Genomic DNA, 24558 nt, shown 5'->3' on the forward strand with positions numbered 1-24558 from the left:
CCCGTATGGTGTTGTAACCCAGTGGCAGGTAGGGGTGTTATCTGTTGCGCCACACCAACCACCAAATCACTGAACTAATGAATGCATTCCGCTAGTTTTTAGTTGCACCCATTGCTCACACATATGTGCAAAAACACACACACAGCTTGTCTAGTTGTAGAGAAGTACTGCCAATAGAATAGGGTTCTCTGGAACAGATAAACATGAACCATTGGTTAATGCCTAATGCCAAGCTTGGCCTAAAGAGGTAAAGCACCCCGGCATTGAGCTGTGGAGCAGTGGAACTGATGCTCCATCCAATACTTTTGGGAAGAGTTCAGGAGCTGATGGAGATGAGGAGGGACATTTCTGGTTTTTTGTTGTTTTTTTTTTTTTTTATATATTTCCTTGATTTTAGAAATAATAATGAATGAGAAGGTGTCCCAATACTTAAGTCCAAAATGAAATTTTCTCCACAGAGCGGAATTATTGGGCAGGCCAGGACAGCATGTTTGCAACATAGAATTTGATCCCAGTTTAAAAGCAGTTACACAAATGATGTAGATCCACATTTAGTTTGAGTTTAAACAAGGTCTTGTCCACGTCTGTCCAGATTTTGGTTTGTTTAATAAGCTTGTTGCTGTAGATTTTCAATAAATGTTAGAAGCAAATATATTAAAGAAGCATGTCAGATACCAAACATTCTCTTTTTGCTAACTCCAAAATAGCAACTTTACAGGAGAAGGAATATACTTTCAATGGCATTCAGCCCACTCCACCAAAACCTTTTAAACCAGAAGACCCTTTCCCTGCACCTGATTCACACAAGATAGGAGTTAAACACATCCTACTTTTCTCACTGACTGAACAGGCAGGTATTAGCCTGCACATTTTTTTTGGTTCAGGTGAAAAAGCAGACTGTTATACTGGGTAAACTGTTAAATAACCCTCTATAATTAAGGAGGGTTCTGCTCTTTGAAAGTTTGTGTTATGAGACAGCGCTGCAAAGCACTGAAAGCTACACCAATAGAGTACCATCAGTGACTCCTTCTGGACAATCTTCAGCTGCTAAGCATGAGTAGGTCACAAGCAAAGTTCTTCGCATCGAACAAAAATAAAAGGTGGGCCATACGTCATAAATGACGTCCAAAAGCTTTTTTTTTTTTTAAATATACAAAGAATAAGAATGTTTTTCCCCCCGGACATCTGATAAGAACTAGTCATGGTTTCTAAAGAAAACTATGAAAACAAATAATTTTATATACTCCACTGCACCATGTCTAATTAACCAGGACTAATTATGTTTTTTTGTAATGAAACATGCTGTGGTTTATGCGCTTTGTACATAGACATACTGTAATGTCATTTATCATAATAACGATGAACATCCTCATACCTAGCCCTAATTAACCAGAGGCCCTAGACTTATTGAGTTTATAGACCTATTGTTCAGCAGCCACTAATCACTTAGTAACTATTAATTATTTAGAAAGTACTGCATTATAACAGTAAGTAGTGTCTACTATGAATTAGAGTAACTATGAATGACCCAATACCTAATTACCCCATTAACTAATTAATCAATAACTTAATTATTCAATGGCTTTTTTACTCAGCAACTATTATACATGAAGTACTAGTTACTAATAGTATATACTAATTATTATTATTAATTAGTCAGTAGCTACTATGAATGACCCAATACATTATTACTCAGTACCTACAAATTAATCAACTATTTTCATGCAGTAACGACTATACATTCAGTAACTAATTGTTCAATTACTACTACTAATTATTCAGTATATACTATTAATTATTCAGCAACTACTATGAATGACCCAATACCTAATTTACGTAGTAATTACTAATTGTTCATTAACTACCAATTAATCAATAACTGAATTATTCAGTAACTACTATGAATTATCCAGTAAATACTACAGGTTATCCAGTTATTGTTACAAATTTAAAGTTTCACTCACTGATTTTTATTTCTTTCCCAGATTCACAAACAGTAAAGGTCCTCAGGTGTGAAGGTAAATTGTAAGCATACTTACAGCACAAGCAGGTTTTCAGGGATAAGTATAAATTTATTTTGTGTACCTTTGCACACAGACTGCGTACAGTACAAATTCAAACCACAAATGATTTCTGACATTTACTATAAACTGCTGACACACAGAAGCAGCAGGACTGCTTTTAGAACACAGTCTCATGAATCTCCACCTGGAGGCAAAGACTCCATTTGCTGTTGGTTTGTGTGTGAGACACTGAGCAAACTAAAGGTAGGGTCTTCATTTTGAACAAGTCCTTTATATCCTCCAAAGGTCAAAGTCACCAGCAGCAGGCTTTCTGCCCTCAGGCCAGTGTGGCCTAGTCTACTTTTTAAACCGATCCAATGCAGAGAGCTTCTCCCGTTTCAGCTGTTCCTTAGCACTCTCTTTCCTCGCCTTGTCTTTTTCCATTCTCTCCTCCACTGTTTTCCGAATTTCGTCCTGCAGGAAGAAGACAGAACCCACAGGTTAAGCAGAGAGTAAACCAGATGTGTCCATGCTATTGGCTTTATATTAAGACCTCTAACTAATTGTAAGGATAAAGCTTGTATGTATGTAAATATATATAAAAAAAAAAAGTAAATACCCTTTGATCCTCATGGGCTACTTTATTCTTCCTCTTCTCCACCGCTCCAGCTGAACTTCGGCCTCGCTTCCTCATTCTTGGCTTGAACTTCTCATGGGCTAGTGGGTCATAACCCTGGAGCACATATACAGAAAACACATATATAGACAGAAGGTGACATACTTCCCCACTACTGATATGGACAATATAGATAATACCGAAACAATGTTCATATTTGAAAACTATTAAGGTTCAAAACACTTTGCTAAAGATTTGAATAGAAAACTTAAAAGGTTCTATATTCTATTTAAAAAGTTATGCTGTCCAGGAAACTGGCCGTAAAAGTGCCATGCTCAAACACACTACTACTGTAAAGGAAGAAATACAGTTAAGACTGTAGTCTGTTAGAATCTTTTACATAAATAATATAAATAAAATATGTAAATATGTGCCAAATGGTCTGATTCTGATGAGGTTATGTTTTATTGCAAGAGAGTCTGTGATATTTCAGGCTGAATTTGTTACAGAATTTGAACTTTTTTTCCTCTTATTTAACAACAAAAGATAATAGGCATCACTGAAATAAGGACCATACTTAACCATTCCTTTTGAACCACAATATGATTCAACATCAACCTGAAAAGGCTGTAAAAGATTTTCAGTTTTGTAAAGATTGCTTGTTGGTGCAATGGACTATCTTGTCTAGAAGAAGGATGCCACTGCACCAGTTTGGTCAAATTTTGTTTAACAATCAAACATATTATACCAAACTAATTGATCTTAACAAATGATTAAGTTATATTAATAAGCCACCCCAATTGGTTATTATATGGTAATTTTATTAGAGTCAGGAAGGCGTTCAAGATGAACTCAAGGTGAAGTAAATTATAGGTAGCTAGTGCAAAGAGGTACACGGGAAAAGCATCTCTCTAAAGAATTCTAAAGAATCCCTGTAGCTGAGAGGAGTAATGAAAGAGGCGAGTCGGCCATCCTGAACAAGCCTTGGACCTAGTGGTATTTTGACCAAAGCAGGTCACAGTAATTTTTTTGAAAGAAATGTGAACTGTGTTGCCAGAGAACCATTTGCATATTACGCATACAGAACCTTGTTTGTCAGTGTGAACCTCAAAAAGCACATACAGCTCATTAAAACCACACTTCTGCTGCAGAAAGCAGCTTCCTTAGCTGACGCAAAGCTTGCAAAAGTGACTGCTGATAAGGCACTTGTCCACCAAAGCAGGTGCAAGCTCAGTGTGAGACTCTCTCACCCTCCCATGTAACCACACACCCACACAGTAATTAAATTTGGCTATAATACCTGCCCAGCAGAGGGTCTCCAAGAATAAAAACTAGCATCTGCCCACCCTGTATGTCAGTGAATTAGAATATGAGCTAATAAGTATGAACCATAAGCTCCTTATTAAACTGAGACTGATGCAATGATTAGGAAATGCCTGAAAATACAGTGGTAAAATAATAAATACACAGACAGTGAAAATTTTAATTAGCCATGTCTGTGCACTCACCATAGCCTCCACTCTCTCCTTATGTTTCTGCTCAAAGGTAGCCCGGTCCACTTTACCCAGCACCCCTGGGTCCAAGCTGATCAGCTCAGGCTGCACCTTCTCCAGCAGAGCCTTGACCTCCCATTCCTGCCTCTGCTTGGTGCTGCGGTATGGGTTCATGTCCATAGCATCGAAGTTTGGCTCACCAGCACCTAGAGCAGATCCATTTGTCACTTTCACTGTCACTTTTCAGCATGAAAAACTGAAATATCACTGGGATAACAGAGACTGCACATAGTGCTAAAGTTGGATCTCATCTGGTCGCTGGGGATGCATTTTAATGACAAGTGTAAACAGAATCAGGTCAAAGTGTATCCAGGTACTATCCGGATACAAAATGCACATTAATGCCTGGTATAAACAGGCCTTTAGTGTTACGAAGCTTTTGAGAAACTCTCAAATAATAATAATAATAATAGGTCACATAAGTCTAAGCCTAAAATGTCACATTTAAACCCTGAGTATTTCTGGTTTTGTCCATTTTGTCCAAGTTTGGAGTCTGGAATTATTACAGCAGTGAACTTCACATAAAGCTCAAAGTCAACGTCATTTGTGTTATGAAACATTGTATTGATATATTCCATCACAAAAAATATATATAAATAACATTCTCACAGTGACCCCTTTACCCATTTTACTGTACAAGCTGAACCATTCTATCTGTGTTCAGACTGTATTACATGCTGATGATCATAATGAGAGAGTACAGATATTTATTAATGGATAGGTGTGCATGCTGACCTGGCACTATCATACTGGTGAATCCATCTGCGTGTCCAATACCCAGCACGTCCTCAAAGGGGCAATACCCAACGCCCCACACTGTCCCCCTCACCCGATGGGCCATGTAGGGCTTTGTCATGGGACCACCTCCACAAACATCACGGTACACCTGTAAATAAACATGCAACAGTTTTTTCACCAACTTTCCAACTGTCAGAACGTCTATAAAGTAGAATATACTGCCTAATATTAAGTAGGCCATGCACTTGTTCCACCACAACAGATCTGAGCATTTGAGGCATGGACTCCACAAGACCTCTGAAAGCGTCCTGTAATATCTGGCACCAAGACATTAGCACCATATCATTCAAGTCCTGTAAGTTGTGAGGTGGGGCCTCTATGGATCACATCACTGAGCTTTGGGCACCCATGACCTGGTCACATGTCAGAGGAGAATCAACACGATTTTGAAGTTGTTATATTAAGGTAACAATGCTACATAGTGAGCTATTAAAGTTCATAAATGATAAAGACTATAATTATTATAAAGAGCTAGTATATCAATCATCAGCTTTCTTGTCTACTGATAATCAGTATCAGCCCCCAAACAAATATAAGTAGACTCCTACTAAGAAGTGTGTAAATGTCCCTAAACTATATCTCTAGTGGAAGTGCTGAGTTGTGTGTGAAACTGTGCTCACCACCTGTACAACACTGCCAGGTTCTTAGCTCAGTTAATCATTAGACACTGAAATTACACAAGAGAACGGCCGTGTTGATCAAACTTTGTTGTCTCTGCAAATTAGGACTGTCGCCTACGTGTTACTGCTCAATTTATTACCCTCCTCTACTCCACCCATTTATAGCACAACACAACAATAACATGGCAGTGTGTGTTAAACTGGTATAACTGTAACAGCCCCCTCTTCTGTTTGAAGACGACACCATTTCATACTGGACATTGTAACCAACCAAATCCATAGCCATCCAATGTAACTGTAGTTAAGCAAAGGTAGGTATAAACTGGCAACTCCAAATGTGATCAGTGTGTACTGCAGTACTACACCTTGACTGTAAGCACAGAGTAAGGTGTGTATGTATATGTGTACCTGTACTATATCTCCAGTAGCAGCACTGAGCAGTCCTTTCTGGCTGAGGGAAAGGCAGGAGGCTCCAGCAGGAAGGAAGAAGGAACGAAGTGGTTTAAACGCTCTGATGTCATAGACTTTCAGCTTCCTGTCCAGTCCTGACGTCACCATGTACCTGTAACACACATGGCCTCAACTGTTAAAACACACTTTACTGCACACTTTAATGTGTATCTACAAATAGCGGTAAGAAAAAATACAGTGCAGGGAAAGTTATTAAGTAAGTAAGATATTATAATATAATAATAATTATACGTATTAACATAGTATTTTTTTAAATCTGCCACTGCTGTGTTTTTTTTTGCATGTCTAAACATTGTCCTAAATTTCATGTATTGTGAAAATGTATTAAAAATATTGCTACAATATCAGTATTGTACAATATTGTCCACCCCTAGCATCAGCAATACGTACGTTCCAGTTTTGTCCACTGTGAGGGAGCGCACCCCGCCCCGGTGACAGAGCATTTTAACAAGAGGCTCTTTCTGATTGGGTGACCAAAGGCTGACCGTGCCATTGGGGTGGCCGAGGTGAATAACTGCATTGTAGGGATTCTGTGCCATCACATCTAGCCGTCCACACCTCGTGGGGATGGCAGCCACCTCCTTCCCCACAGACACATCCAGATACTGCAGGAAGCCTGTGGCACTCTAAGGGAGAGAGAGAGCATGAGAGAGAGAGACACAAATCACACACAAAAACGGTTTACCACTGAAGAAAGTGAGGAAAGTCATGACTCCATGTATAAAGAAAGTGATAGAGAAACAACATTGAATTTAGCTTAGAACATAGCAACTATTTATTTCCCAAATGTATACCCTGTTTAAACCAACAGAATCAGTTTCATCTTATACATAATTGAGTTTTAGACTAGATGATCTTTTTTTTAAATGAATCTTTCTTTTAAACTGCATGCTGAACACACAACTAAGAAACTCAAGTTAAACTGGGCTGTTATTTTAGGAACAGCTCTTGCTTTACAGACTTTGGAAAAAAGAATAATTGAAGTGAATAATAAAGTCTTCTTACCAGTTTTAGGGTTTAGGGATACTTTGTATAAACATGCCTCAAAGACTACCCTGCACTTATTGGATTTGGTTTATCATTCTGCTTTTAGATTTATAATTACATGTGCCAGTTGTTTTACTCCATTATGACAAACTCTACGAAACGGCTGATTGGGTTCCACTTTCAGCAATTATTGGTCAGCTTCCTTCATACGTGTCTGAATTCTCATCAACAAACAGTCTTTATAAAGATTTATGCTTATAGTACTAAAGTAAGGGCATGAGTCATTTTACTGACGTACCGCTGTGGCCAGCAGAAAGTGGTAGGGGAGGAACTGCATGCGCAGAACATCATTGAATTTTTTGATGCAGTGCAGCTCTATGCCGTTGGAGTCGTAGATGTGCAGCCATTTCTTCTGAGCCACAGCAAACATGGCCTCGGAGTGGAGCCACCTAATGGACATCAGGGGGGAGGGGAAAAAATAGCACAGTGGGACAGTAGAACTGTATTTTAGATGAGCTCATGGAAAACTGAGTACAAGTGAGTGAGAGATGCCTGTGTGTGTGTGTTTGGCATGTTTGATGAGATTTGTTAATGATCTGTGCACTTACTTCACATCTTGGACTGTTTCCATGACGTTTATCTCACACATAAGGTTCTTGGTCTGCCATTCTATGCAAGTCACATGACCTCTCCTTCCACCTAATAACAAATGCCTGAACACAACCAGATCCAGTTTCAAACCAAGGCTGTTAAAGTTAGTTTGGTCAGAGCATATTAGTGCAGAATAAATCATTTTAACCCCGATGACACATTTTTCTAGAGGGACCCATAAAAACATCAATTATAGTTAAGACCAAATGTGCAAGTGCAGCCTCTTGTTTAAAAGCCTTTAAATGATCTATCAAACAAAACTTTCAGCAGTGCTGGACAGTGTCGTGGGAGACCCATCAACAACCAGATACCAGCAGTGGAAATTTTGCACAACCCTAGAAAGCCTCCACTGTATATTAGAAACACACAAACTCTATGAAAATGAGGGCCTTCAATTCTGGAACGAACCAATGAGCCAAGACATTAAGACATAATATGCTGTCGGTCCTGTTAGTGCCTATCTGGCACCAAGAGATCAGATTGGATTTGTGTGTCCGGACTGTATGGGTTGCTGTGGTAACAAAGTAAGCTCTGATGAGCATAATGTTTTGGCTCATTGGGTGTATATAATACAGTCAATGATAATGCAACGCAAACTTAATAAACTATGTGATTAATCAGGGTTAGCTATTTGAATTGACAGTATTTTTACACATTTAAATACACATCTCTTTGCAGCTAAGGGGAACCTAACACACTGTCTGCACGGAATTGTCATCAGTTGATTTTCCAAGCAACATATTTAAAGAAAAAGTTTACTACCACTCACCGGCCAGTCCTGCTGTAATCTAGTCTGTAAGGTCCAAACTGGGTCAGATGCAAGTTAAAGTACTGCGGAGACAAAGAAACAGAAATGGATTTAAAAGGATAACTTCACACATAAAAAAGGACCAAAAATAAAACAACACAACTGAAGACTGTCGTCTGAAATCAATCGAGCTTCCCAAATATAAAAATAAGCTACCCTCATGTGAACAGCAAGGTTCGATAATCATAAAGGTCCTAGTTGAAAGCTTAGGACACTACGCTAATACAAGGTCCAGGACTGTATTAGCAGGAGTATTGGAGCTGGGATTTGAACATGAAACAGTGATTCTTTAATTAGCGGCACTTGTGTGTTCCCAGACTATAAATAAATTCAGATTAGAAATACATTGACAAAATAACAGTCTTAGGTATTACATAGAAAATTACATGCCACCAACCCAAACTCCAATGAAACAATGAACTGCAATAAATTAATTTATTTTTTGAAACCATATACTACAGTCCCCAACACTGCTGTCATTGCTGTACTGCAACAGCCTATGATTTCTGTAAAGAATTTATTTAACCGTAACACTTGTGTCATAAGTAGTAATGTTACTGCATATGTCAGCCATCTGGAAAAATGAGTAATTTAAACATGTATTACATGGAGTATATTCAATATGTGTCATTACCAGTTACAGTTAATATTGTATGAAATCAGCATCTTTTTAACTGTTTAGAAATTAAAGATAAATGCAAACGTAACTTCCTAAAACTTTTTTTTAGTCAATATTATCATAAGCCATCAGCTATAGCGAACATAAAAAAGTAAAGGATGAAAAAGTAGGTGACCCTTAGGAATAATCTGGATTTCTGCACTCATAGCAAATTAATATATAATATTCAAATTCTATATAAGCTCAGTTTTGGCCATTATTAAGTCTTTACTTTAAAACACATAAGCACTTTTGACACAATCAAATAAGCAAAAAGTATCATGAGTGTTTTACTCACAATACTTCCAGGACTCTTTTTGCCATCATTACTATGACTAGTACTAAGGAGCTATTCCGATTGTTTTCAGTAGTAACAGCCCAGTGTCCTAGATTCACTCAGTATCACGTCTTGCCTTTGATCCAGAAGTGATGTCCACAGCTTCTGCTATGTCTTCTTGTGAGATAGTACATGTGTCTTCATCTTCATCTCCCTCCAGAAACCTTTTGACACAAACAAAGTCCACAAGTGTGTTATAATGTTGACGACAACAAGCTACAGTCTAGCTCATAATGACAGAAGAAGAATCTAGAGTAAGTTGCATTACCCAGCATCCTCTGTGAGCAGGAGGTCATATCGTGCAGCCTGTTTCTGAGCCAGGTCAGAGCCTAATTCTGACTTGGTGAGGGTTTCTTTAAGCTTCGATCGCATTTCTGCAGGCTGAGGCCAAGACAACAAGGGTATATTAAACTGGATTTGTTTTACTTGCACAAACGTATATGTATGTGTGTGTATTGTGCAACTGTTATCTACAAAAAATAATAATACTCGATCAGACTTATGCCAATTGGAGATTAAATATCTGCATCAAGGACAAGAACCACTTCAAAGCCCATAAAAATAAAAAGCTTTCAAAGCAGTTTGTCCTGTACTTGATTTTGTGGATGCGAGCTAAAAATAAAAATATGCTCATATTATAAACGTTTTCATTTTAGCTGTATTTTTAGCTTGAATAAATGAATGTACTCAATATCAGATTGCAAGGCACGTGTAACTCACCACTTTTAATTTATTGCCTCTTTGAAACTTCTTCAGTCGCTCCTCTGGGATGGGGGCCTCACCAGGGAACGGGTCACTTTTCTGAAGAAATGATGAGAAAGCGATGAGTGCAACTGTTTTTGATGTTTTTGAAAATAAAAAATTATTATCAGCATTACAGATTCCTGGCAACATCACTCAATCAAAAAGCAAGCTGTTATAAGTGCTGAGGATCCGTATGGAACTGCAGTTTTAGGGGTATTCAAATGCAAGTCACACATTTTATTTGACACAAGCACAAGATATACAAAAAGGCCACAGTAACATTAAACATTACAGCTTTACCAAAATTTTACAGGAACACACCAAGTATAAACACAAGTTTTCAAATCTAGAAAAGACCTAAAAGAAAATAATTTTCTTATAATAGGTTTTTAAAGATAAATAAACTGTTCCAAACTCAATGGTCTACTCACATTCTACAGTCTTGAGAGTGAGCTTTTCCAGTTTAAAGCTGGGGGTAGATTATTTGCTGCACAAACTGGTGACTACAAAGGGAAGCCAGATAGCTCAGTACAGCGTCTCCTAATCTATCCAAGTCTCTAAATTAATATTGGGCTTTGGGTCTTTTGCAAACCACAGTGATGGAAATCACTGTTGTACGGAACTAAAATACCCATTAAAAGGCTAAGATTAAGGAAAACTCCTTAATCTTAATCTAAACAAAATTGTACAATTGCTTTTGGGTTCATGCAAACATGCAATGCCCAGTGTTCAGAATGTGTTTTTGTTAGTTCTGCAGCTAACAAGTGGGATGTGCTGGTTTTTACTATATGCAAACTATCCAAGTTGTCTCCTGAAGATGGTTTAGTTGAGTGGGTAACATATAGAAAAATATAGAGTTTGGGTAACTTCCATTGCAAACGACATTAGCCTTTAGACACCGAACATCTCATGGGTAAGGAAGAAGCAGTGTGAATTAGATTTTTCAGTGAAGCATTCCATTAAGGTGCAGGTCAGGATGGAAAAAAATAAATAAATACCCACCCCTGATATGAACTTTCCATCAGTAGTTCCTTCCTTCTTCTTCTTTCTCCATCCATCACGTGTTGGCTTGCTCTTTTCTTTAGCTGTGTTCTCCTGCTCTGCCTCATCACCGCTCTTTTCTCCCTCGCCATCCTTTTTTTTACTTGCTTCCTGCGTTTCTTCCCAGTAGCGCTTAGGAGCCTGAGATAAAATAAGAACGAAATGAGTAAGAAAACAGCGGGTAGTACAGGAAGACACATAAAAATACCATAAGACCTTCAACATCTTCACCGACAGTGGTCTTGTATGAGACTGTCTCGTCTAAAGAACATGCTATTCACACGCCATTAGAACAAACACATTTGCTATGTATGCGGATGACATTACAGTTCATACATCAACAGACCTTGCAGAGATTTTGAACAATGGATTAAAAAAATATATATTTCCTAAGCAAAAAGAACAGTATTGGGTTCAAATATATCACTGTGTGAGGAACCTGCACTTTACAATTCATACATAAAACACTGATAGAACATGTAAAGGTAAGAAAGTTACTCAGTGTTATCTATCAGTTCGTTTTGACCAGGACTATGGACTGTCCTGGTCAAAATGAACTGATATCATTGTTAAGAAAATGTAGTAAATACTGTAGCATGCACTGAATAAAGAAGGTTGTGGGAACCTTGGTTCTAGCTTAGATGGAGTACTGTACCACCAATTTGTCAAACATCTGGAAAAACTATGCTGTCAACAGGACCTGCCAACAAATGTCCATATAGAACAAAGCCGCAAATATTAACTTTTATTTTTTATATATAGTTTTAAAGACCCATATACACTAATTGTTTCACAAGACAAGTGATGGAAGGATGATTTGTAGTACAATAGACTTATACACTTAAACGCACAACTGTATACAGAGCAACTAGCTAACAGAAGGAGTCACCATACTTCCTCATTAAAGTAAATATAAAATCAACTTAAAAAAAAAAAAAAAAAAGAGTAAAGAGTCTCCCAGGTCAGTTATACAGTTAATCATTGCTATTATATTAATTATTTCTTACTGGGTTGTAGTGTTTTAAAGTGATTGTCCTTTAAGAATATTCACATTTATTTTTAAAATATTTGTTCTTTTATGGGATGCATTTTAACTTAATTGTGATTTTTTTTTTACCCCAGAAAGAACAACGTGTAATCTAGTAAACAATATATAAACAATAAACAAATGCATTTCAGACCATAAACACGAACTTACAGTATGCCAGTTACTATATTTTAGGATAGGTTGTGTCAGGCACTGCCAGCTCTTACACATAAGTAACTATATGCATCTACAATATTTTCAGAGTAATCATATAGTGCTGAAGCTGTCTGCTTACTTAAAACCCCAGTTCCGCATTACATGGAGCAGCAGATACACAAGGTAATGTTACTCACACTGCACTACAGTATAATGCAGATATTTAACACCTAATTTGACTTTCACATTTAGTTTAAGCCTTAGGTTTAGCCTGTGTGAGGAGCTACCGCTAATCAACCCCCGCAGTCACTTTTACTTCTACTTCAACCACAACGTTCAAAGCAACTGTGCCGATTCAGATCACGAACAAGAGAACAAGACACCGCAATACATGATTATATACACTGAGTTAAATTCAGCCTGAAACGCACACATGCCTTTTTCTTCTTCTCCACGTGTGTTCTCTCCAACGCTGCCTCACTGGGCTCCGCCATCTTTGTTGTGTATTTTTTTTTTTGTATTTCCGCCGGTTAACCCTCTCGTTTCCGTTCCTTTCCGAGGAATCTTCAAGTCATGTTGTAAACGTTGTATTTACGAGTTGGGCGAAAACACGGCACCACAAAGTCGTATTTGCGAGTGGGAAATGTTTTTTTTTTGTTGTTTTTTTTTGGGGGGGTTTTTTTTTCATCATTTTGTGAGCCCTGGTTTCGCAGTTGGAGACGTGTGAAATGCACATGATGAAAACGGTATTTTACATTGGATGTATTTAAGGTTTTTAGCTAGAAATAACACATGAGGACTCTATTTAAAATATAAGTCTGTTATCCAATGAATTGTTAAATATTTTGAGCAGATGCAGGTTTTGTTCAACTTCTTTAGAACATTTTCAGACTGGATAAAGTTGATAAGCATTTCTAGATTTTCTGAATTTTCTGTGCTTTTAATACAATCTAAATGTGGCCATCTGATAAATTATATTTTAGTCCTTTCTGTTAATGAAAATATATCGTGACATATTAAACCTGTTAAACCCGTCATAGTCTTATGTAGTCGCTAGATGGCGCTGTAACACAGCATAGTTTTGTATGTGGTTCAGTATAAACCACTGTTCCTTAATAAAGGCACAGTGGTTTACTGCAGTACACCGTTTATATGTAATGCATCGTATTTCTGTTCGATAGTTCTTACAGCTATGCTTTTTTATGATTATATGAGTTTAATGAGAGGGCAATCTCACTGTAGAAAATGCTGCAGTGCTCCTCCGTGGTCGCTAGATGTCGCTGAAACACCGACTCGTTTAATGCTAGTTTAATATGGTTTACTGCAGTTCAGTGTTTAAATGTAATTTTCTGTAATTCTGTGCGAACAAATCACTTTAGTTTTCAAGAACAATAAAATAAAAAAATAATGCGAGCAAAAACGATGGATTGGTTATAGACAAATGACGTCTAGTAAGTGATCAATTATACTATTGATTGAGACTATTGATACTGAAGCTAAGCTTTAGCTGGTAAATGACTGAGCAGTCCAGGCTCACTTTTTAATAAAATATTGTGAACATTGTACATGTAAATATGTTGTTTTTGTTACATCACATAAATTATGTATATTAAATTATGCATTTAATCGTGTTTTTTTTTATAAAATGAAAAAACAAATTAAAGACATTTGAGATTTGGACACATTTGATGAACTGGTAAAACACTCTGCATGGTCTCAATCTTCAGTTTGCGTAGTAATGTGACACTCGCGCGCGTGGGTGGGTGTGTCTGTGTGAAGGTTGGAGCGAGAATGAGCCGCACTTAAATAAACAGTGCTGTGGTGCTGCATAGTTCATGCCCCTAAGGGCAAAGTCATGAGGGTATAGTATTTTGGTCGCTCCCTATGGCTTGCGTGAGACTGAACGGAAGGCCTCGTTTTACTCTCGCCGTATCTGCAGGCCGCAGTCACGCACATTCCTCTGCCACACCTGTATTACCATTCTTTCTCACGCACTTGTCTGTGCACATGCACGCGAGCGCTACCCGCTAACCCTCATGCTGTTAGCACTGTAGGATCATTTGCACGCACACTGGCTGACTGTCTCCTTAAGCAGTCAGTTACACTGATAGATCACTGATAGATCATTAAGCTATAGGCACAACATCCTTTGGCCAAGCTGCACAGTCAACTAGGTCACTCAGTTTTCCAGAGCACTCAAAAAAGAGGCCTAGAAAGGGGCAGAAAAAGGGCCTGCGCTGAGAGACGGGAATGGACACAGTGGTGGGGGAGGGACAGAAAGAAGAAAGAAAGATTTGTGGTTTGGGTAGAAAAATCACTGCAGCTGAGAAGTGAGCAGAGAGTGCGGGCAGGAAGCTTGAAAGCCAAACAAGGGCGTTTTGGGAACCTCGCCACCCTCATGAGACCCTTATAGCATACTGTAAAGTTACACAACAGGCCTCTGAATGACCAGTGGCCTGAGCAGTACAACAAAGTTAACATTAGCATCACCACTCTAATTAATACTGATGCACTGATATGGGAATTCTGGGCCAATAGCCGATATTTCTGATGCACATTTATGCTGATATGTGCAGGATTGATATGTTGCACAATATGATGTCATTCTAAAATGTATATGGATTAATACCATGTAGAAATTTAGAAGAACTGTTGATTGACTGTGCCATTAATGGAGTAATGGATTGCATAGCATTGCAGAGTAAAATGCATGAGTTGGCATTGGATTATAAATGCAGTAAAATGAATAAAACCAGTATTTTAATGCAGGAGGCCTGCATCGCCTAAACAGCCTGCTTTTCCAGAGACAGTTAGTATTAAACACACTAAAGTCATGGTTTTACATCGCTGTGTTTATTAAAACATCTCCAAAGCTCTCCTCATGGGAGTCTAGTATTATTTCTCGTTATCATTCACCGCCTGGTTTGGAATATCAGTGCTTAATGATGTTGGAACAGGTGTGCCGATGGTGGAATTGAACACATCCACATGCTGACTTATGGGAGCGTCCAGGAAAAATCTGGAACCAAGCGTTGTTCTCCAAACTAGCTCACAAGATCCCGACTACTTTCTTTAAAATGTCCTCGCATCTATTCTAATGTGATCTGGAGTTTAAGGTGCCTAAAGCCTCTGCACAGTTTTTGATATCATTGCGTCTGCAATAACAGCCATACACTTGTCTTTAGGCTTTATCTTCAGTACCTTTAGTTAGTGAATGTAATCGTACCACATTAGTTCGGCAGTTGTTGCTATGCCTCCGTTCACTCTGCTAATCATAGGTGTGTTTTGGGCCTAACATGCAATAAACCAATCAGCGTGTCACTCGCCAATCCCTTTAAGAGTCGAGTGCGGCCTGACTTTGGCGGATTTTGTTGCCAAGCTAGCAATGAGCATTGCGATGTGCCTTGTGTATGGTGTGAGATAGGGCCCCTGGTATATCGATTTTATTCAGAAACAGTGGTTTTATATTATTTCTGTTTTATTTCTGTAGGATATTTAAACATGTTTTCTAATCCAGTGTCTGAATATTCGTAATTATCAGAAGTTCATTGCTCTTCAAAAGGACGTGACTGCATTATTATACTATTATATTATCATTATATCAGTGGCATAAAATGGTCTTAAAATGACACATCGTTTATCGCAAACATCGTTTATCGCAATAATTTCTGGGACAATATATCGTCCAAAAAAAAAAGTTATTATGATGGGCCAATTTTCAACACACCTGACCTAACCAATCAGGGCTGGGTTTGCCAAAAGCCTCTCAGCCCATTGTTAAATGGTAGCATCAGCATCACTTTAAACATACTCTCAGCCCATTAGGATGATCTTATTACAACAAAGCTCTTAGTTCCAATCCATTAACAAGCCCTTCCTGAGTTGACGTTGTGTTGGAGAGGGAATTCTCCAGGACCAGGATTGGAAACCAAGTGGTTTAATGGAACACACACACTCATATGCAAAGTTTTAGGCACCCCTGGCCAAATTCTATTAGATTCCTACACAGTTTTGAACTTTTCCTTCTCAGGCACACCTGATTCAACTCACCTGTTAATCGTCATGTTTGGTAGGTGTGTTAAAGCAGGGAAATCAGCAAACTGAGCTAGACTCAGGCCCTCTGTTCCCCACTCTTCCTTTATGGAGAACACTCCTTTGCACAGTTTAAAGCACTATTACTGTAGCTGTCACTGTTATGTAATCATAAAATGTTACATGTGCAAGGTTGTGGCACATTTAATGCTGTGTTTAAGTTGTTTTTTTTTTCAATATGTTAATTTCAACAAATAAATGGACATTGTGCTTTAAAATCTGCCAAACAAATGCTATAATTAGGCCTGTTTCCTGTGCAATTCCTGAGGATTAACATATTTTCACTTCCAAAATCAGCAAAACATGTTCAGGGTTTAGTGTGACGTTATTGTGACAGTGGGAAGCTGGAGTTGATTGAGTGTGTGTGTGTGTGTGTTTTGGAGTGGTGGAAGTGGCTTGTGGAAGGGCGGGCCAAGTCCGCAAGTGCAGAGGCGAACAGAAAGAGGGGGAGGGGAAAGTGGAAGAACAGTGCAAGGCGAGCGAGCTCCAAGCGTAAAAAGGAACCTATCAAAAACAAGACGTGCAAAGAGAAGAGGGTCTGAGAAGGACACGTTTGCATCACCTACTTCAGTCATGGAAGGAATTGATTTGCCTTCGGTGAGGTAACATGAGGATACAAAAATCTTTCCCTAAGATGGTTACTGGAGATTTTAGAAGTGCAAACTGTCAGAAGTGGATCACATATATTGATGATGCTTATATGGACAAGGCTGAGGGTATACATACCAGCAAAAACTGGACACTGGGACGCTGATTGTCCAGTTCTTTAGGCTTGGTTGATGCATTAAAGATCATTGTCAAATACACCCTTGAAAGGGAGGTTCTGCAAGAGTTCTCGAGTAACAGCAATGGATGAATTCTTAAACTAATGGTTACATGTTTCTTTATATGAGCTCTAAACCTTTAAACAAAATGCTCCACCAGTCTAAGACCCATTTTTCAGTAGTCCAGTGCTCCTGTATATAGAATAGTAAGTTACAGCTTGAGATCAGCTGAAACTGCACTGCTGAAATGTTAATGGATAACGAAGTCGATCCGAAACAGATCTAATAACATAGGAAATAATTGAAATGTTAATGTCAGTACGTTGTGCATGAGGTCCACCAATGATCCCTAGAGGTTAGCATGGGGTTAGCATGAGGCAGTGATGGCTCAGCGGTTAAAGCACCAGGCTGCCACTGTTGGGCCTGTAAGCAAGGCCCTTGCCCCTTCCTGCTTCCTCAAGGCACATCAGCCCACCCCTCTGGGCATGTGTGCTCAAAATCACTGTGTGTGTTTGATCACAAGTGTGTACTGTATGTGTGTTCACTGCACGGATGGGTTAAAGGTCGACACAAACGTTGATTATGGTTGTCTACTCAAATATGCCAAATATCTAGTTAATAAACTGTGCCTTTTTTCATGTCACATTTGAAGACGATGAGTCGTCCAGATTTGATTGAGTATAAAGGCATCTCTATGGTCCATTACTTCACTGACAACTGGGAGAAAATTCAGAACTTCCAGGCAAAACCAGATGACATTGTCATTGCTACTTATCCCAAAGCAGGTGAGTGGGGTTCATTAAGGAGAGACTGTTTGACCAAGAATGTGAACATGACTAACTATAAATGAAGGCTAGGTTCACCTAAAATCTAACTTCTAATCTTCATGCAGTGTAGCCTGTGAGACATTAAGGTGTCTTGGATATATTAAAATGTATGGGAGGAGCTGTCTTAGCTGTCTCCTCCTTTTTAACTTTGTCATCTCTAATTCTAGTCTCCACTAATCATCACAAGCAGAAGCTACCTGAACTCCAGCCCAAAGTTCTCTGAGTTCTCTTCCAGATTTTCAGTCTCTTCCCAAATCATCATATGCTGACTGCATGGTGCAAACTAGCATAAGGTTTTTAGTACTCACAAAAATCTAAACCCTTCTTTATTATATATATATATATTATATCATCTTGGCCACCCCCTCTAAAGAAACAGCATTGAATAAACATATTTATGCTCACTGGAAGTAATATATAATTTCATAGGGGTCTACTGTACATATTGGCAGATATCCATTGATTGAACAGAATATCAGTGGTTTTGTATGACCTATGGTACCTCAAACACCTTCATATCCCTCTTCCTTTAGGCACAACCTGGGTCTCCTATATTCTGGATCTGCTCTATTTTGGGAACAAGGAAACAGAGCGTCAGACATCGCAGCCAATCTACTTTCGAGTACCTTTTCTCGAGATGACCATCCCTGAACTGCCTTCCGGTCAGTGGTCCTGATCACTGTGATATAACATACAACATGAGCCTCGTCTTCTTACTCGTGCATAAGCCAGCCATGACACTTGTCTTACTGCTTGTTGTTTTGTATAAACTAGTGGTGCAAGAAAATGTTATGTAACACTTTATCTGGACATGTATACACTTTCTTACTTAACAGAGTATCAGTAACACATTAACAACATATCAGTGCAGTAGCAGCAGTGAAGTCTCTGAATAGACTTCTGTTCTGTTAATGCACTACTGAGGTTAAGTAGATGTGTTGTTGACATGTTACATCAAATAGACTTCTCTTAACCTCAACCCAAAGCCTAATTCTAACCCTCATCCAAGCCCTAATCCTAACCTTCCCCTCAACCAAAAGCCTAATCCTTAACCTCACTCTGCCCCAATCTTAACCTTAACCTCAACCCAGGAGCCTAATTCTTACCCTCATCCTGGCCTTAATCCTAACCTCAACCCAAAACCTAATCCTAAACTTCATCCTGGCCCTAATCTTAACCTTAACCTTAACCTCAACCCAAAACCAAATTCTAACCTGCATCCTGGCCTTAATCCTAACCTCAACCCAAAACCTAATCCTAAACCTCATCCTGGCCCCAATCTTAACCTTAACTTCATCCCAAAGCCTAATTCTAACCCTCATTCTGACCTTAATCCCAACCTCAGCCCAAAACCTAATCCTAAACCTCATCTTGGCTCTAATTGTAATCTTAACCTCAACCCAAAACCTAATTCTAAACATTATCCTGCCCCTTATCCTAACCTTAACCACAACCCAAAGCCTACTTGTAAACCTAATTTTGGATCGAATCGTAACCTTAACCTTAACCTAAACCCTAAGCCTAATTCTAAACCTCATCCTGGCCCTTATCCTAACCTTAGCCGCAACCCAAAGCCTAATTCTAACCCTCATCCTGGCCCTAATTTTACCCTTAGCCTCAAGCCAAAGCCTAATCCTAAACTCCAACCTGGACCTAATCCTAACCTCAACCCAAAACTTAATCCTAACCCTGGCCTCTTAATCTTAACCTAATCCAGTTAAGATCCAGTTCCGGACTGGTGTCAGCAGCAGGTCTATAACAGCTGCTTGAGGATGTTGAGATGGTCTGTATTAGACCTTATAGATTATCAGTGATTTCACAGAAGAACTTTTAATTATATCACAATATATGGAATCACAACCCCTGTATCATGATGAATATAGCATTGCCAGGTTCTTGCCAATGCACAACCCTACCATAAACCAGCCTTGCAATGTCCTTAATAACTAGTTTCATGGAAAGCTTTATCATCCTTTACTAGGGGTGGACCTGGCAGACAAGTTACCCACCACTCCACGCCTCATTAAAACGCATCTTCCTGTTCAGCTGGTGCCCAAGTCCTTCTGGGAACAGAACTGTAAGGTACAGTATGAGAATCTTCTTCTTTGCATGGTTTCAAATGCTATTCCCAATGGCAATGTCTGATATTCATTCCTGAACAAGGATATGCATTTAAATATGTATGTACAAACATATATAATCTTGCTCTTAGTAAGAGATTCAGTCAGAGGTCGATGTGCTGTATGGCTCTGTTTATTGAAATCCACAGTAATAGTAATAAATCCACAGTAATTAAAATCCACATTAATAGTAATAACACTGGCAAACTTGCTGGTGCATTTACTGTGAAAACGGAGTCCAGCGTGTTTCCTTTTATAAGTCCTACAAGCTCTTATCTCACAGCAAGAAGCTCTTATCTTACAGCTACCTGGAACTAGGTGCCTTTGGAAGCAGAGGCCAAGTTGTATTTTCAGGGAATGTGGGAAATTGTCCCCCTACCTGCATTAAGATCATATCTCTCTTAGAAGTAGGACTTCTGAGACCTCTATGTTCTAGAAAGATGGGAATGTACTCTTTCAGTGCTGATCAAGGACTGCTTTGTCCACCCACAAATGAACTGTTACTTGTACAAGTGAAAACCTGGACTCTGATCCACTCTGGTTCTACTGTCAGTGTTAATAGTTATCTCTATCTCACTCTCTCTCTCCAGATTATTTATGTAGGTCGCAATGCGAAAGACAACGCTGTGTCTTATTTCCACTTTGAACGGATGAACTTCATACAGCCTGAGCCGGGAGACTGGAACACTTTTCTACAGATGTTCATGGATGGAAAGAGTGAGTGAGATGATTAGGGGGGAAATGAGTGTTAATGATTACTGCACATGACAGACATAAAAAATCATCCATTTTGGCCTTATAAAATCAGGAGGGGGAGAACATCTTACCCAAGTGAATTAATAATATTGGTCAGGCAATTGTGTGTTGAATCACAATAACATAACATAGTAATTCTGGCCAATCAGGATTAATAATAGTCTGTGGAATATGACAGAATCTTCCACCTAACAGTTGGGGTTACACATGGGGGCCAGTCCATTCCCTGCCCCTATACTCTAATTACCCACTACACCACAAGCTCTTTAAGGTAGGCACCTCCTTTTGTCAGCATGTCAGAAAGTTGTGTATTTGAGCACCCCAATGACATAGTTTGTTGATTTTCTGACTTGTTAAGACTAGTAATTAGAAATTAATAGCTAGTGACAATACCTGAGTGGAATACATTATCTGACTGTACTCAAAATTAAGCAAATTAATGTCTCCAGAGCTGGAGAGTTTAATAAAAAAAAAAAATAGCAAAGCACTTCCAGTTCATAATTTCCACTGTCCGAAATGCATTGGCAAAAAGACCTGCGAGACGGTTTAGCCAACACAGTAGTGTTGGTGCACTATTTTACTGTGCAGTGTTGCTCACAAAAAATGCCCTGCTTGAAAGTCAACAGTGGAGACAACAGAAGGAAACTTTGTCTGTGATCTCATCACAGAAGTCAAGCTCCAGATCAACCAGAAGCCTTCTGAAAACAAGTAGTGTGCAATGATAAAGTACAAATGGAACTTTTTGGCTTTAATCTCCAAAGCTATGTTTAAAGAGACAAGGCAGCAACATTTGATAAAAAGAACCTCTTACCAACTGTTAAGAATGGGAGTGGATCTGCCAGTGGCACAGGACACCGTGCACATTTTGATCGAAAAATGGATTCTTCTCAATAACAGCCAATTCTAAAAGCACATGTAACCCAAAAACTAAAGGTAGAAAGTGACTTCTACAATATAACAATTGACTGAGAATTATATTGACATAATTGCTGCCACTATGACCTGAGGATTGTTAGTTCGAACCCTGGGTCATGCTGCCCGCCGTCAGCAGCCGGAACCAGAGAGAGCACAATTGCCTTTGCTCTATTCAGGTGCCCTTGCTCTCTCTCTCTCACATCACTTCAGTGTGATGCTGGCCAGCATGGGCGGCTACTAGTCGATACATCAGAGCTGGGTACCTGGTGCTCTCCTTCGAGTGTGGTGGTTGCCCGCTGATGCTGAATTGGTGGCAGTCGAAAAGAGGTAGAGGCTGGTTTCACATGTGTCTGAGAAGGCATGTGTCAGTCTTCACTCTATCAGTGTCAGGAGCACTGAGGGTTGGGTAATTGGATATGTAAATTAAATTGGGGAGGTAAAAAGTGGGTAAAACTTTAGAAACATCATAAATATTAATGCTATTTCAAAACTTACATAGATGAACATACTGTAACGTCTTCCACTTTATCTTTCAGAGGTGTTTGGTCCTTGGTATGACCATGTGTGCGGATACTGGGAGAAGAAGCAGACATACTCCAATATTCACTACATGTTCTTTGAGGACATGGTGGAGGTAAGCTAGCTTGGCAGTTACATTTGAGATGAAAGTGATACAAATCTATTTTACCAGATATTGCCATGTTATATTGTTATAATAATTGCTGTAGGTGTAGAATTGAAGCTTTGAAAAAAATCTTTCTTACCTAGGACACTGGACGTGAGGTGGAGCGCTTGTGCTCCTTCCTTGGTTTGTCTACACCTATAGAAGAAAGAGAGAAAATTACAAAAGACGTTCATTTCGATTCCATGAAGAAGAACAAAATGACCAACTACTCTACAATCCCTATCATGGATTTCAAGATCTCACCATTCATGCGCAAAGGTTAATATGCTTTGAATCCCTACGGACACATTGACCTACTTTAACCTTAACCCCTTAAAAAGCCTAGGGCCCACTGGCTGGCCAAAAAGTGTTATTACAAACGTATTATAAACTTCTATTACCAAGGAAAAGCCCCACCAGAAGTCCTTGTAGTTACTGAATAATATGATTGGCATAATATGCCAGTGTGTAATAAGCCTTTCTCTGTTAAGAGGTTAAAAGATTCCAATGGGCTATTATGGGTCATTTTTATTGGTACACCTATGCATAGCAATGGAAATAAGTGGTGTTTTGATCAGAGAGAGATGGGTCCCCAATATTGAGCCTTGGTTTCTCCCAAGGTAACTTATTCCACACTGCATTATATGTGTTCCTGGCAGCAATTGTCTTTTAGTTAGGACTTTCCTCCATTTATTACAATTCATACAGCACATTATTTAAAAAATGTCGCAAACTCCCTGGAACATTCTAGTTTATTGTAAGGAATATTTGGAAATGCAGTGCTTTTGCAGTTTCTTTATAATGTATATTGAAGAATCAGTGTAGACATGTGACAGCAGTCACAGCAGTGGCCTGAAGGTTAGAGACACAGCCTTGTAACTGAAAAGTCGCCAGTTTAATCCTGGCTGACAGGACACCACTAAAGTGCTCTAGTGCTTTAGCAAGGCACCTAACCCCCAACTGCTCCCTGGGCACCACAGCAAGGACTGCCCACCACTCTGGGGAAGTGTGTGCACTGCTTAGATTGGTTAAATGTGGAAGACAAATTCCTGTGTGCAGCACAAATGGTTAAATGGCGAATTAGTGGTCCTTCTTTTCTCTTCCTTCTTCCATCATACTGTAGCTGCCATGTGAAGCCAAATAAGTGTGAAACAATATGAATTTTCAATCTACATCTATTCATAGAAACATCTATGAATGTCACCATCAGGAAACATAGTCAAAATACAGTTATAAATTAGCTCACTGTGTCAGATCGGAAAAGTAACTTGAGGAATGAGTTTATTCAATCTTTGGCTTAATTTTCCTCTTCCTATTTGTTTCTTAAAGGTAAAGTCGGGGACTGGAAGAACCACTTCACTGTGGCCCAGAACGAGCAGTTTGACGAACACTACAAACAGAAGATGAAGAACACCACCCTCCAGTTCCGAACAGAGCTTTAAACCATCATGACTCCTGCACACAGTACATTGCATGCTAATCCAGTTCACTCAAGCTAACATTTTTTGTCTCTGTGTGATTTTTTCATGCTCGTTCTTAAAACGCTTATCCACACTCACAAATCTCATGTTGACACAAATTGGGTATTCACAAACTGATCCTCAAGGTGATCCACATTTTTGGTCCAACCTAATTTGCAACACATGAGAATGAAGCTAAAATGTGGATCGTCTGAGGGGTCCCTTACATTTACATTTACATTTAAGACATTTAGCAGACGTTCTTATTCAGAGAAAAGTGCTTCACTGATTACTCAGAAAATGCCATACACTACACTTCACCTGAGTACCGGAAGAGGAGGAAAAGGTGAGTTTTCAGTCGCCGCTTGAAGACAGCGAGCGGCTCAGACTGTTCGGACACTCAGGGGAAGTTCGCTCCACCACTTCGGTATCAGGACAGAAAAAAAGCCTGGATGCTTGTCTTCCTTGAATCTTAAAAGGATCCCTTAGA

At 39.1% G+C, this 24558-nt stretch overlaps 2 protein-coding genes across 2 annotated transcripts; one reads left to right on the forward strand and one right to left on the reverse strand.

Annotated features, from left to right (window-relative positions):
• Positions 1–2051: 2051 nt before the first annotated feature.
• wdr46 (WD repeat domain 46) lies at positions 2052–12964 on the reverse strand. The gene is made up of 14 exons (XM_072681036.1): positions 12908–12964; positions 11249–11428; positions 10223–10303; positions 9771–9883; positions 9579–9666; positions 8469–8530; positions 7657–7761; positions 7347–7497; positions 6452–6687; positions 5999–6152; positions 4908–5058; positions 4128–4318; positions 2623–2736; positions 2052–2477 (listed from the first exon to the last, which is right to left on the reverse strand). Exons 1-14 carry the CDS (start codon positions 12962–12964, stop codon positions 2361–2363), a joined length of 1800 nt encoding a protein of 599 aa, XP_072537137.1. The 3' UTR covers positions 2052–2360.
• A 4067-nt stretch (positions 12965–17031) lies between these two features.
• LOC140557621 (cytosolic sulfotransferase 3-like) lies at positions 17032–24118 on the forward strand. The gene is made up of 8 exons (XM_072682236.1): positions 17032–17159; positions 17979–18111; positions 18687–18815; positions 20135–20235; positions 20864–20990; positions 22481–22578; positions 22713–22887; positions 23938–24118. The coding sequence occupies exons 1-8, from the start codon at positions 17136–17138 to the stop codon at positions 24048–24050; spliced, it is 900 nt and encodes a 299-aa protein (XP_072538337.1). The 5' UTR covers positions 17032–17135; the 3' UTR covers positions 24051–24118.
• The last annotated feature ends 440 nt before the right edge of the window (positions 24119–24558 follow it).

The sequence above is a fragment of the Salminus brasiliensis genome, chromosome 6 (assembly GCF_030463535.1).
Source record: "Salminus brasiliensis chromosome 6, fSalBra1.hap2, whole genome shotgun sequence".
In the NCBI taxonomy this organism is placed as follows: Eukaryota; Metazoa; Chordata; class Actinopteri; order Characiformes; family Bryconidae; genus Salminus; species Salminus brasiliensis.